At 43.5% G+C, this 14,609-nt stretch overlaps 1 protein-coding gene across 1 annotated transcript in view; it reads right to left on the reverse strand.

Moving 5' to 3' along the window:
- Positions 1 to 14,041, reverse strand: part of SMAD3 (SMAD family member 3) — a 66,882-nt gene extending 52,841 nt beyond the window's left edge. Inside the window, exon 1 of the mRNA XM_005521651.3 lies at positions 13,782 to 14,041. Coding sequence (XP_005521708.1) covers positions 13,782 to 13,987 — 206 coding nt within the window. The 5' untranslated portion in view covers positions 13,988 to 14,041. The remainder of the gene's footprint in view (positions 1 to 13,781) is intronic.
- Positions 14,042 to 14,609: the final 568 nt, after the last annotated feature.

Here is a 14,609-nt window from a genome sequence, read left to right on the forward strand (position 1 = left end):
GTAAAAGATAAAAAATTATTGACAAATAAAAGCAGGGGTTATTGTTATCTCAACTTCCACCAAGATAATGCCCCTTGCTACACCAAGCTGCATCTGCCAGCCCACTGCACACATTCACAGTGGCTTTTTGGCTTCTACAACCTGGGAAAAATTTAATTTAGAACTTCCCAAAAGACACCCCCAGGAGCATTTTCACCCCCATGAGCTGCTGCAGAGCACACACTGCACAGCACACACGCTGCTCATGGTTTCCTCAGCCACCTTCTTCAGGCCTGAAAACCACTGCAGGAGATATAAATATAGACAAATTTTGAACATTTGACTGGCTCTCTCCTCCTCTCTTTTGTGCCAGGAGATAACACCAGAAAACTAAACTGGACAAAGGTTATCCTATGGGCAAGGCTGTACACTGAATTCCCAAAGAATTGCCAACTTCAGATTAGGCAGCACTCCTCAGTGTCCCTGATAGCCATAAAACAAACTGGATCAGCTTTTGTCTAGTACAAGACTTGTTTGTCTTCTGCTTATTCTAAAGAGGGTTAAATACCTTGGAGTAACAACCTCACTTGCTGGAAAAAATAAAAATTAAATTAAAAAATATCCTGCAAACTGGCACTGGATCCAGCTTGATGTGAGGTGCAATTTTTAACCAACAGAAGTAAGCTGTTGAATCACTGGTAGAAAAGCTATGGGCTGTGTTGAAATCCTTGTCTTCCAAAAATAATTCCTGGGTTGTTTAATTTATAGCAATATGTTACATGTGCAGTTACACTGGACCAACTTTTGGCCACTTTTTGACAACACTCAACCCCCAAATGGGCCTAGAAAAATATCCTTCAGAACTCCAAGTAGCACAGGGACTGCAAAGCAAAATTAAGAATTAAATGTGATAGGAGTTTTTAAAATCAAGAGGTGATCTTAAAGCAAAAGTGTGACCAAGTCGTCTCTGTGCTTCCCCAGTTCCTCTCTCACAGTGATGTAAATTCAGAGCTGCTCTGCTCATGCAAAAATGATGGCCCCAAACTCACACAGGTGAAAAATGAGACTTATTGAACTAATAACAAAAATCACCCCCCACTCAGGCTTCAAACCCAAGAACCTGTGGCTGGATTGTTTTACACATTCACACTGACTAACGCCCTTTGATTTCAAAACAAAGAACATTTCTGTTCCCCTCCTTGACCTCCCAATAACCATCTTTCCATGTTGTTTAAGGTTCTCAGCCACGGCACAAGGGAAAAAAATAATATTTAAACAACAAAAAAAAAAAAAAAAAACCACCCCAACCCCTAAACAAATAAACAAAGACAAGCACACACAGGAGAATGCAAGTCACAAAGGCACAAATGAGCCAGGAGCCTCTGGGCAGCTGCAGCTCAGGGAACAACTTTTAGCAGCAGGGCCCTTCTACCAGAGTATTCCTGAAAATTCCCTCTCCCTGCTTTAATGCCCTTAAAGCAACTCTGATCAGCGTTAGAGCTGACTGGAAAACCATTATCCCATTATTTTATTTATGTGGGCATATGTAACACAAAACAAGTGGCTTGTTCCAATGGTAATAGATCGTTAACATTTTTTTAATTAGGTTACAATACTTTTTTTCTCCATAGAATGATTAATTAAATACCATGGTCCACTTGAAACTAATTCTATGGGACACTAATTTTTACATATATAGTAAAAAAACTAAATATATACATAGAGAAAATATAAAATTGACTTAAACTTTAAACTCTCTCCAGTCCTAAACTTCCTGTTCTCCTCTCTTGTCAAATGTGCATGATCAATGGCTTCAAGCACAAACAGATCTTTCACCGACTGTCAGATAAACTGAAAACATATAAACTTTGAACACAAAATCAAAAGGCAAATTACTAACAGTGGTCATTAGCTCTACCTCCCACCTTCTTCTGGAATAGCTGGTGTGGCAGTAGAGCAGAAACTCTGAAATGCCATCCTAAAAATAGAAAGTAAGAAAAGAGGAAAAAGAAAATGGGGAGGGAGGGGGGAACAGGAACTGAGAGAATACAGAGTGAGAAGCTCTGTAACATAAAACTGTCTCCAGCTTCTAAGTCATCAGCCAATCATAATCCAATAAATGCTTTTTTTTTTTTCTTTCTAAAATCAGAACACTCCAATGGCTATTTTTATTCCTGTTTAGAAGCAGCTCCCCCAACAAGGCCTTCAAACCAGCAGAGCCTGGCATGCAAAGCAGGGACTCACAGGACCCCACTTCAGGCCAGCACTTCCAAGACCTTCAGTTGCTCCATGGGTTCATTTGTGTCTGGCACCAACTTTGGTACCACAAACCCCATCAAGAACAAATGGAGAAGTAAAGGGAGGAAACAGAGGGGATGTTTACATGGAACTATTCTTTCAACCCTATTTAAGGGTGCTCCTTTCATTTTCCATTATCCATCCAAATGAATTTCTATCCATCCAAATGGCTACTCTGTTCTTCCAATATCCTAATACACACATTTTCCACCAGGAGCTGCAAAATAGGTTTGAATTAAAGCTGGTTCTTGGGTCTCTCAGACACTCCAAAAAGAATTGCTGGGATCCTTAAGGTACTGAAAAATCAAGGCAGAAATGCTCATCCTAATATGAAAATAATATGGCAAATAAGGACATGAAATAACATCTCCTGAAGTGTATCCTCACCACTTTCTTACTTCTTTTGTGTGGAGGTGTGAATGCCTCATCAGTGGAAGTGTTCCAAGGGAGGCTGGAGGGTGCTCTGAGTAACCTCAGTAAAAGATGTCCCTGGACACCCAGGGAGGTGGACAAGATGAGCTTGGAAAATTCCTTTCAATCCACACTGTTCTGAGTCCACGATTCTAAAATGCTACTGGCTTCTTCCTCTATTTAACTGAAAATTAGTTTAATGAATATAAAATCCCCATGTTACAAATTACTGGTGTAACACAGAGAGAACAGCCTTTGAACTGATTCCTGTTTTCCATCCAGAGCACAGGAAGATCCCACTTCAATCCTGGATATGGAAAACTGGAGCAGGCCTTAGGATGTCTGCACCAAAGTGCCCTTTGCCCCCATTAGCCTGAGGTAAATCAGCCCCATTCTCAGGACTTCACTCTCCCCATCAGCAAAAGAGGGCAAAAAATCCTTCTGCTAGAAACGATTTAAGATCAGAACTCTGGTGTAAAATGAGAGGCCACAAATGCTCCCCCTTCAAAAGCACATAATGAAAAGGTCTTTAAGAGGACTCAATGAATATTGTATAGTAAAGATTTATTATTATTATTTTTAAATGGGACTAGCTGCCAGCATTGCCAGTTTAATTGTTCTCCTTCAAGGAAAGTAACCGTGTAAAACACACAGGGAAAAAATCCAGAAGCTGTTTTGCTCCCACAGCTTATCTTAAGTAACTGTGATCTCAGATGCTACTACTCCATACTTAATTTTAGTGAAGAGATACATTAAATACTCTGTTTTCCACAGCGAGACTTCAAATTCATCTTGCTTCAGTAGCTTTGAAAAGAGCATTTATTTCAAACTTGTAAATGATTTAAAAGAGAACGTTTAATTAATAATGTTGTTTCCAGCCAGATGGCCAGCTATTAGTTTCCAGTCATCTCTTTCAGAACAATTCCCCATAAAGTCTTCAGATGCAAAAGAGCTTTGAAGCAAATAAATGTGAGTGCTCAACACTCAGAGCCTGCCAAAACATTCAGTAAAAGACACAGCTATAGGTACAGAAATTACATTTTTCCAAGTGGTTTTGCTGCAGGTCATAGTTGTAAAAGTCCACCAGCAACAGACACACATTTCTTTCATTTACCATCCTGTATTTGGATGGCATTAAATTCACATATGGCTATAGAATATTACTTAACTGAAAACATGAGGCTACATGTATAGAGTTTCCCCTGGACTTGTGCTAACAGACCTCAGACTGAAGCTCAGGAGCAGAACTCTGTGGTATGATGTGTATCAACCAGTCAAAATATTCCATGTGTACAGGAGGCACTGCTACGGAGATGAATAGATAAATATTAGGCAAACCCAGCCAAGGTTTACCACTAAACATCTGTGGAATTCTAATATTCTCACTGACGTAGCACCTACATATTTTGAAAGAGATTTTCCAACAAAAATTAGAATTGCTTTCTTAGTACAAAAGAGATGCTGGGCAGCAGAAAGCTTTTTAAAGCAGCAAGATAATGGGGTTTGTAACAGGTTTTTAAAATCCTGGGATTTTATGAGCTTTCCCAACTGTAATTAAATTCCCTGACAGGCAAGGACTGCATTTGGGAGGCAGTAAAGGCACAAGCAGGGTGCAGTGTTTTGCTCACAGTTACACAGTGCTGTGGAACAAACCCTGGTATTTCCAGTCTTCCCTAACCACAATGTGCATTCATTATGCAGCAATCCACAACTGAAAACCCATCGTTATTCAGTTATGATTGGGGAAAAACAAAGATACAATTGCAATTCTATACCTGACCTTTCAGCCTGTAGTTCTCCCAAACAAGCAAAACCAGGCTTGGGGAAAAGCTTCAATGATCAGCTGTCTACCTACACACGAGTTATTTATTGCATCTAATTCAGAGCAAAGCTCAACTCAGTTTGCAGGGTGCCAGCAGACTTTTACTGGCAACAGAAACCAGCTAGGAAGTTGTGTCAGCTTCAACAAGTGCACTGTGGTTATCTGCTCCTTAAAAATTGTCATTTTGCTGTATAAAGCTTCATTCTACCCCAGTGGTTTTATATCTTCTGGTTTGGACTTTCTACCCTTCATGTGCAAAAACTGGCTATTAAAAAAAACAATATTTTTGAACAGAAAACAATGACATGAATCAGGACAGATCTGACTGATGGTGAAGCTTATACTAAGTAAGTCAGGTAAATTTAGGCCCAAGAAGCAGATATGGAGGAAGATTAGCCAAGTCATCTCTAAGTCTGCCCATCCCAGGCCTGTGAAACTCGTACATGGTCATTAATCCAGCATCTCCAGTGCTCACTGGAAGGTGAACTTGAAGGTTCCAGGCCAGCATCAATAACTATTCCAGACTTTTCATCCCACAGGCTGCTAATTGTTGGGAAAGCAGGGACAGATGTCATTAGCAGACCTTGTGCTCTCCTGAGTTCAAGGCCCGTAATTGTGGAGGGCTTTATCTAGAAAACATTTCTGCTTCCTGAGCTTGGGGAGCTGTGGGGCAGGGGAGGGGCACACAGGAATAAGGGCTTCACCACTGGTTTGAAAGCTGGTTAAAAAAGGAAAAAAACACAGAACAGCCCAATGCTGCCTCCTGCCCAGGCACAGCATCACCCACTCCAGAGGTACCTCAGCTACAAATGTGGAGGAGGCTCTCTGCCCAGCCCCACCAACGCCCCTCAGCAAACCCTCATTGAAATATGAGTGAACTTCTCTGAAAATTAAATGTTTTGCAGAGAAATATAATTTTCATCAAACTTCCAGCTAAACTCTGCCTGGCTTCCTGCCAGATTTCCAGCCTGTCTTCCTGGGGCTGGAGCCCCCAGGTCTCACAGGCTCTGCTTGGCAGGCTTCAAATCCTGCAAAGAACCCACAGAAGCCACTAAATCCCTGAATTTAGAAGAGAAAAGTGGACAATATTCAACCTACAAACTCCTCTCCCCTGTTTTCAGTTCACTGCTTTCCTGTGCTGGCCTCTCTCTTCACTTGCCTGCAAATTGGAAGTAAATTTACTGAAATCCATGTAACTACACAAACACAAAAAGAGTAGGAAAAGCCTCCAGCTGCTCATTAGCCTTTCATTTAGACTGAGAGCTTTTTCAACACTGATAGAATTTTTCAGATGCTGTTTGTTACACATGTGCTACAAACAGGCTCTGCATCCTGAGTTCAAGGGAATAACAATTTGTTCAACAAATAATAAGGGCTTTTCTGTACCGTTCTGTATATATGGAAACCATGGACTTCATATCCCTATGAAAAAAACACACACCTGGTCTTCCTCAGAATAACAAAATTAAAGGTTCTTATAGTTGGGTCTTGGTCTTCCCACACAGCAACACTAAAATTCCAGTTAATGGAGGGAAAGAAATTTGGGGAAAAAATAATTCTCCTGTTAAGCAGATAAAGCAACAACAGTCACACATTCAACACAGGAACACAGGCATCCTCACATGCCACAGATGTCTTCCTCTCAGCCCAATATTTTTGTGAACTTTAACTGTTCTACACATGTGAAGAGTACATGCATTTCTCTTTCCATGTTCAAGCAACTAAAACAGGAAGGACAAAGTTTCTCCTCTTTTGCTGTGAAAAAGGAGAGTCAGTGTCAGCGTCCATCGTTCAACCACTGCTGCCTGCAGCTTCACCACAAAGGAGGAAATTTCTGTTTTGACTTCCTTCTTAAAGAAAGACTGAGTTATGGTTAATGAACGTCATTAACCATAACTATTAATGTCACCATTTCAGAGAGAAACTCTGACCTTTCCTATGATGCAATTTGTAAGGAAAACTTACTCAAATTCTCAACTGCAAATTATAAAGTGAGCTAGAGAGGGTTCACCCACTATTTTCACCCTGAGAGCCCTGGAGAAAGCAAGAATGCCAGGGAGAGGATCCATCTCCTGACACACCACCCACTGCAATCCTCTCTGCAGCATTCACATCCCTCATTTTCCGTGAGCTCATCCATATTCCTGCAGGGCTGGAAAAGCAGATGGTCCCATCACAGGGTCAGGCAGGTGTGCAGGTGCTCCAGGACAATTTGGGCACATGCAGATCACAGCTGCACCACCTGAAACGTGTCCCCTCCTTGCCCTCAAAACCCAGTGCTGAACAGCAAGCGAGCTGTGAAGGTATTTCTTGTGACATACAAAATTTATCAGGATCACCTCTTCACCTTTCCTAGACTCACACAGGTTACATTGCTCACAGGTAGGTTTTACTGGAGTTTTAAGCAAGTTCTTTCATGAGGCTCACCACTGAGAGATATAATCCATGTTTTCCACAGCAGCAGAACCTGCTACTGTCAGAAGTCTCTGCAGCACCAAAACCTCTCTTGCTGCTGAGGGAACAAATCTGGGTATCTGGAACTGTGTAGCTGCAACATCTTAGGTTTCCTTAGCTAACAAAGATTTCCTGCTGGAGCTCAGATGATCCCTGGGTGACCCTTTAAAAAGCAGGGTCATAAATAAAATACAAAAATAATAGTGTTATTTCTTACCTGGCTAGGCTCTTGTGAAGATAAGGGTTACCCTTGGTTTTATTTGGTTGGGTTTTTAATAGAGTTGCTATTACTATGCAGGAATAGTTTATTCCCACTCACATTTCTGTCCTATGAGGAGCTGAGACTAAGACAGAAAAAAAGAGCTCTGGCTTTGTATTATTTCCACAGAGCCCCAGTACCTGGAGCAGTCAAACCTCCCTAAGGGGAAGTCCCTGCACTCTGGGGGCAAAGAGATGCCAGCAAATGACGACTGGGTCTGAAAAGCTTCAAAACACCATTAAAAGCAGCATTAACTGCAACAATCCACACATTACTGGCTCCTCAGCTACACAAAGTTGTGCTAATTATTACCAATTCCAAAAGGAACTGGCAAACAGCTGCTGGACCTGGTGGAGTAATTGCAGGGTCTGGACAAGAACCTCTGCCCTGGCTTCATTCCCCTCCTCCTGTCCCTCCCTTCTCTGCCCATCAGCACAGGCAGCTCCAGACTGGAAAAGGATTTTTACAAACACATCAAGGCAGGCAAGGACAAAAGTTAATTAGGACTATTCATAAGCCTGGCTGGAGGAGTGCTGCATCCCATCCCTGAAAATTTAATTGCACTCAGTAGAGGAAAGCTAAAACATAGTGATAATAAAAAAATAACCCAAACAACAGAAAGAGATAATTTGGGAATAAAAACTGATTTCAATTTAATTCAAGCACTTGTTGGCCCTATTTATTTCATCAAGTAGTTCATGCAGGATAATGGCATTACTGTGCATCTAACAGCATTAGAAGTTCCTAATAAATTAACAAGTGAAAATTAATGGCTGCTCAGTCCATTAAATCTTGTTAATTTTATTTTTGTTGTAATAATATAGCAATCAAAAGTTTACATTATTAAACCAATATTTATTAGAAGAACTCATTTTAATTGGATCCCTGATGTGATAATCCCATACAGTGTGTACTTCTTTATTTCATCAGTTTTTTGCATTTATTTCTCATTATATTTAAATGACTGCAATATTCAGCGTCTTTTCCTAATACTATGAAACTTAAGCAACCATTTTAAACATTTTATTTCACACAGATTCGACACTTACTACACAATATAATGAGAACATCATGAGTCCCTTCAGAAGCTATTTTAACTCTTAGTCTCTTGAGAAAGGGCAGAGGAATGAAAGGCAGAGATATGAATATCTGAAAGCATCTTAACAAATGGCAAAATCCATTTTTAACTCTTAGCCCCTCAGTGTCCTGGATAAACATTCTGCTTGTTTTTCAAGACATAAGGAGTTTTATCACTGGTTTTAATACAAAGTGTGAGCTGGCTCACACAACTCAGGTTAAAAAAAAAAAAAAATAAATAAATAAATATATATATATATATAGGCAAATTTGAATTGCAGTGACTGCATGAAAAATCACAAAACTTAATAAAGGGCTGCTGTGCTATTCCAGCAGCAACTCTTTTGAGGGGAGGGACCATAACTCCTCCCCAGCCTCCCTCCTCTCCCAGATCCTTGTCTCTGCCACAAGGACTGAGCACGCAGTTGCTCCCTAACTGGTTGTACCAACATTATTGCTCCAGCCTGACAGCAGTGCTTTGTTTTTGGGAATACAACAACTCCACACACATTAGCCAGGCTGATGTAAGAGGCAGGAACAAGCTCGAGGGTGGGGAGAAGTTGGAGGGGCTGCAGGGAACAGAAAACTGCCCAGAGAGGAGGGAATGACTTGTGGGGAGGTGAGAAAGGCACTGATGGATGAGCAGGACAGCAGACAGAAAGTCATGGAATCACACAGAAGAAGCTGAGTTGGAAAGGACCCACAAGGATCACCGGAAAGGACCCACAAGGACCACTGAGTCCAGCTCAGGACCATCCTCAAGAGTCACAGCCTGTGCCCAAGAGCGTTGTCCAGACACTGCTGGAGCTGTGTCAGGCTCAGGCTGATGTACACTCCCCACATCTTCACCTTCAGAGCTGGCTCTGCAAAGTCCCACAGAGGCCACAACAGCTGGGCTGTGGAGGAGCCGATGAGGGCACTGCAGCAGCACAAAGGTTGGGGCAGGGCTGTAAAACCTGCCCACAAAGCTCGGGCAGGACAGAGGGCACAAACAGAGGGTTTGCAGCAGGAAAAGCCCAAGCAGGATGGAGCTGAGCAGGGTGATGGCAGCCAGAGGTGTTCACACACAGGGACTGGGCTGTAACCACCCCTGCAGGCACTCCCAGACAAGGCCAGGAAGTATCACAGCTCCTCACACTCAGAGACAGAAAACTGAAAATATGGTAGTTTGAAACTGGCATTGAAAAAAAAAAATATATATATATATATATTTGGACATGGACACACAAAACTGTGACTGGTCCTTTGCTTGTTACTGCAAACAGATGGGCATCAGTCCCAAAAGAAGAGCATGGAATCAAGGAATATCCCGAGCTGGAAGGGACCCACAAGGAGCAAGTCCAATGACCCCAAAATCACACCTTGGTGTGAAACCACAACATCCTCCTGTGCCACTTAACATCCTCAGTTTTCCTATTTTCCTGGTATCACCTCAAACCTAAGAACATCATTAAATCCTGTAAATACTGTGTGGTCAACTCCCAATGCAACAGAAGCTGTGCTCAGACCCAAAAGGTGTGAAATATTTATGTTCCTTCTTTATTATCCTTATGCATTATGTTCCTTGTGTATTATCCCTGGTTTTCCCCACCAAAATGTAAATCATTTAAGGAACACCTTGTTCAGTGGCTTTTAAGAAGCAAATGTGCCGTGTTTGCATTTCAGTTGGTACAATCTACCCTTATCAGATGAGTTCCACAAGAAGTAACACTCACCTCTCCACAAAACTGTTTTCTAAATTAATAAAAAAACCAACCCACTACTTAAAAGAAGGTGCTCCTTACATACAGGAATCCTGGCTCCCCTAAAACCACTGGTGATACCAAAACAAATAAATACAAGTCCAAAAGAAAAAAATGTGAATATGAAAATATATTACAAAATGTCAGGAGATTTATGTCTTTGTGTGTGTAGCACCACTAAAGCTCTTGAAACAAACAAAGCATTTACTATCTCATATAGTGAGACTATAGACACTGCACAGCTTTTAGAAATTACTGACTGCCCATCACATGGGCTGGTTTCTGCAGATCAGACCCTAAAAACGGTGAGTTAAACACTCATCACACTTCATCTCCAGGGCAAATGCTACTGGTTTCTCAGGTGCACAAAACAGCCTCTCTTCCGCCCGGAACAGTGTTAGAAACACAGGTTTTTTGCAGGTTTGTATGAATGTCAGATGTAGATGCCATTCTTACCACATTTTTGGGTCTCCGAAGAGAATAGAGCCACCAAAAATTCAGAAATCCTGCGAGCAGCTGGAGCAGATCTTTGCCTGCTCACAGAGCAAAGCAAACACCCAGCTGGCTGTGCTGGGTAGGTGCTAATGGCACACTCGTCCTCAGCTTGGTCTGAAAAGTGCTAAAAATGCCCATCCTGAAAGCTGGGCCTTCAAGATAACACAACTGTGATAAAGAATGCATTTTAATGGGCAGAAGAATGTGTGTCCTCAACTTTATCACCCAATACAGGATGAAAAAATCTTTCTGCCAGGGGGACCTACGACTCACTAAGTCAGCTCTGACACCTAAGGCCACCAGCTCAGGGCAGAGGTTTAAAGAAAGGTCCTGCTGGGGAGGGATGGGCTTTGGAAGCTGTGCCCAGGGGAGGAGGGAAGGAAGATCCTCTGAAGGAGCCCTCCTGTGCAGCACCAGCACCACCAGAAACCATCAGATGGTCTGAGACCAGAGTTTTTCAGGTGGAAATGACTTCCTCCTCCAGCAGTAAAAACAAGAAGGAAAAATCCTGCCACACTGAAATCCTTGAAGGCCTCTCCAGACACAGGTTCTCCCAACAGAAAACCTGGGGTGTCTGTCACACCACCTCGGAAATGGAGCACCTGGAGAAGTAATACATGCTGAGCAAATACACAAGCAAATAAACGAACCCCTGTTTACTAATCTGTCAGGAGATAGCATGTAGTACATGTTTCCAGATCCCAGCAGATAAACATGACAGCAGGAATACATTTGTTATTCTAATTCCTTAGCCCTAAAACAAAGCAAGTCTTTTTTTCCTGTCCTCTCTTCAAACAGTCCCACCTGATCAGTCCAGGAATTTGCTGTGTAGCCCTCATTCCCACAAGCAATGTTTCTGCAAAGCTCGAGCCCTTTTCCATGTGAAACTTGCTCGTCTCATGGATACAATAGCTAATTTTGGACTTACCCTGCTCCTGCTGGGCCAGAGTCATCACTGGCATGGCTCCACTGTAATTCAGTCTACTGATGCATTACAGACAATGCACAACATGAGCTAATCCTTAATGATGCTTTCCCCCCCTTTTCCCCCTCCCCAACATATTATTTGAGTAAATAGCAAAACGACATACGTAACAATTATGAAATGAAAAAAAAAAACAAACAGGAAACTAAAACCACGCTAAAATCGTCTTGCTAACACTGATTTCAGATGACACAGTAATCAGATTCACAGATACATTAGGACAAGCAGTTCAGCCCAGAGGAAAAGGCACAGCTCTTAAAGTCACAAGGCCTGGTCAGAGCTGTGGCTCTGCACTGACTTCAGAGAGATTGTTCCATGTTCCCACACCATTCCCCAACCTCTGACACACAGATGTTAACATCTCAGCACAGAAAACCTAACCACGCTTATTTTTAAACAATAATAAAAGCACATACAAAGTTATGTTTAAAAACTAATGCCAAGGTATAAGGGGCTCCCACCAAAGCAGGCTGATGCCTCCCCCATACCGAGGTTTAAGATCTGCAGGAACCCAGGTCAGTGTCATAAATTACCATGAAATGTTTTAATTTCTGCACAGATCCTCTTGAACAGAGGAGGAACAGTCAGGACAATCTCTGAAGGTGAGATACCATATTCATATGATATTCATATTCATGACTTGTGATATCTGTTTGTGTTATTATTTTCAACCTTTACTTCTTCTGTTTTTTTTTTTTTTAATAAACCATTGTGTTTGGCCCAACTCTTCTATTCCTTTAAATCATACAATATCGAATCCTTCCTTATCTAAACCACCTTGTTCGGAGTCACAGAAGTTCCACGGGACTTCATGCTCTACTCCCTAACGGGTCAGCATCAGCCACAGACACAATACCCAGGTCACAGCAGCAGGGCTGCTCCAGCAAATTTCTTCTTTTGAAATAGTAAATATTTCAGGGAAGTGTTTTAAACAGGGAATGATCTATGCGGAAAGCACGCTGCTTACCAAGAGTTTCAAAAATATAGTTTTTAAGGCATTTGTATTGTTTGGTGGCTCTACAGGTTTTGATTTCTGCTTCAAGTAGAAGCCGGAGCAACTCTAACAAAGGCTGAGAGCTCCCATTTGCATTACTGGCCAAAATCTTAGCCACAGTCATTCAGCACCAAAAAAAGATAAGGAGGCTTTTTTTTTTTTTCCTTTTAAAAAAACACTACAGTTGTTGGAAGAAAATTTTAGGAGCTCCAAACATCCACATTTCTAAGCTACTTGCTTCACTTTTTCATGCAACAGATGCTGCTTTGTATCAGCTCCTGCATATTAAATCATTCTGACAACCAAGAAAGCATACATTTGTTTGTGCCAGAGAGAAGCATGAATACACACACACACACAGATATCTTCTCACGCAGAAGCACACAATTATGCAGCATTCAAATATTTGGGATGAACTTTGGCCTTTGCTTTAAAAAAAAAAAAAAAAAAAGTACTCTCAAACAACAATCAGGAGCAGACCCAGCAGTCATCTGGCTGAGCTCACAGAAATCAACAATCTGCAGCAATAAAACACCACTTGTGGGCAGCCATTTGAAAGTTATTTGGAAAATTAATCTTAGATGGGATAGTTTTATACACGTCTTTTATGATTTATGATGGCCCTATGGATGGAGCTCGGAATGGAGACTAAAAATAAAACCTATGTTCATTCAAAAAATGAAGGAAAAAATCAGTTATATTCACGCTCACATGTGTGTGGTTTTGTTTTTTTTTTTCACTCCAAACAACCTCCTTCAGCTCTGCCATTTGTATTCCGGACTTAAAAAGTAATTCGAAAACAGCAGCAGAGCAGGGCTCTAAATCACCCCTTCAGAGGAGTAATATGGAAGAAACCAAACAACCCAAACAAAACCGTTTTCCTGAAGCATTAATCACCAGAAAATCTTAATACAACAGCACTTGAGAACACGCTGAAACTTCTGACAATGAGGGTACCCTCAGTGAGTGGAACTGATCCGCAGAGCTTCCAACTTTTTTTTCTTTTTAATAACCTCGGCTCGAGGCATATTTTCTCCACTACGTTTTCTCTCTCTTTACTAGAGAGTAATTCAATTTTGTAGCCAGTTACGGGGTTTTTCTTAACTGGGTAAGGAGCGGGCAGAGAGGACCAACACCGCAGCGAGTGCGGCAGGGCCGGGACACGAAACAAGCCGTGTCCCGGCCGTGCCGGAGCTCGGGGGTCCCTGAGGGTCCCGCTGCTCCCCCGCAGGGCCCCGGGAGCCGCGCCCTCCGCACCCCGGTACCTGGGGATGGTGATGCACTTGGTGTTGATGTTCTGCGTGGTGATCGCCTTTTCCAGCTCGTCCAGCTGCCCCGTCTTCTTCAGCTTCTTCACCAAGCTCTTCACCGCCTTCTCGCACCATTTCTCCTCCTGCCCGTTCTGCTCGCCTTTCTTCCAGCCCAGGAGCCGCTTGACGATGGGAGGAGTGAAGGGCAGGATGGAGGACATGCTGGCTGTGCCGGCAGCGCCCGCCGCCGGCTCCGCGCTCTGCCCGCCGGCCCCCGAGCTCTGTCCGCCGCCGCCGCCGCCTCACACCGGGCGGCCCTGCCCGGCCCGGCCCGGCCGCTCCCCGCCCCGCCGCTGCCTCAGCGCCGCGGGCCCGCGGCTCCAAACTTTGCCCGGGGTCCGCCGCCCCCCCCCGGCGGCGGCGGCGGCGGCAGCAGCTCCCTCCTCCTCCCCCTCCTGCCCCGCTCTGTGTGCGCGGAGAGGCGCCCACTCCAGCTCATTCCCAGTCTGTCTCTCATGCAAATTGCCTGCTGGCCGCCCCGGCCCGGCTTCCACCCCCTCCTTCCCTCCCAAACACGCCGCTGAGGGAGGGAGGGAGAGAGGGAGGGAGGATGGAAGGAGGGCGGGGAGGCGGCCGGCCCGCCGGGAACTCCGCGCCTCCGTCGCCGCCCGCGGAGGCCCCGGCTCCCTGAGGGGGATCGCGGGGCCCACAGGGAGGGGAGAAAAGCCCAGGAGCAGGACAAGGAGAGGTGCCCGGACAAACCCCACCGTGGGGAGGTAGGAAAATAAGCACAAGTGTAAAGCCCCACAAGTGTAAAGGCCACTCAGTGAGGGGAAGGGGATA

Source organism: Pseudopodoces humilis, chromosome 16 (assembly GCF_049639895.1).
Source record: "Pseudopodoces humilis isolate 2021_Gansu_Grassland_sample_001 chromosome 16, ASM4963989v1, whole genome shotgun sequence".
Taxonomy (NCBI): Eukaryota; Metazoa; Chordata; class Aves; order Passeriformes; family Paridae; genus Pseudopodoces; species Pseudopodoces humilis.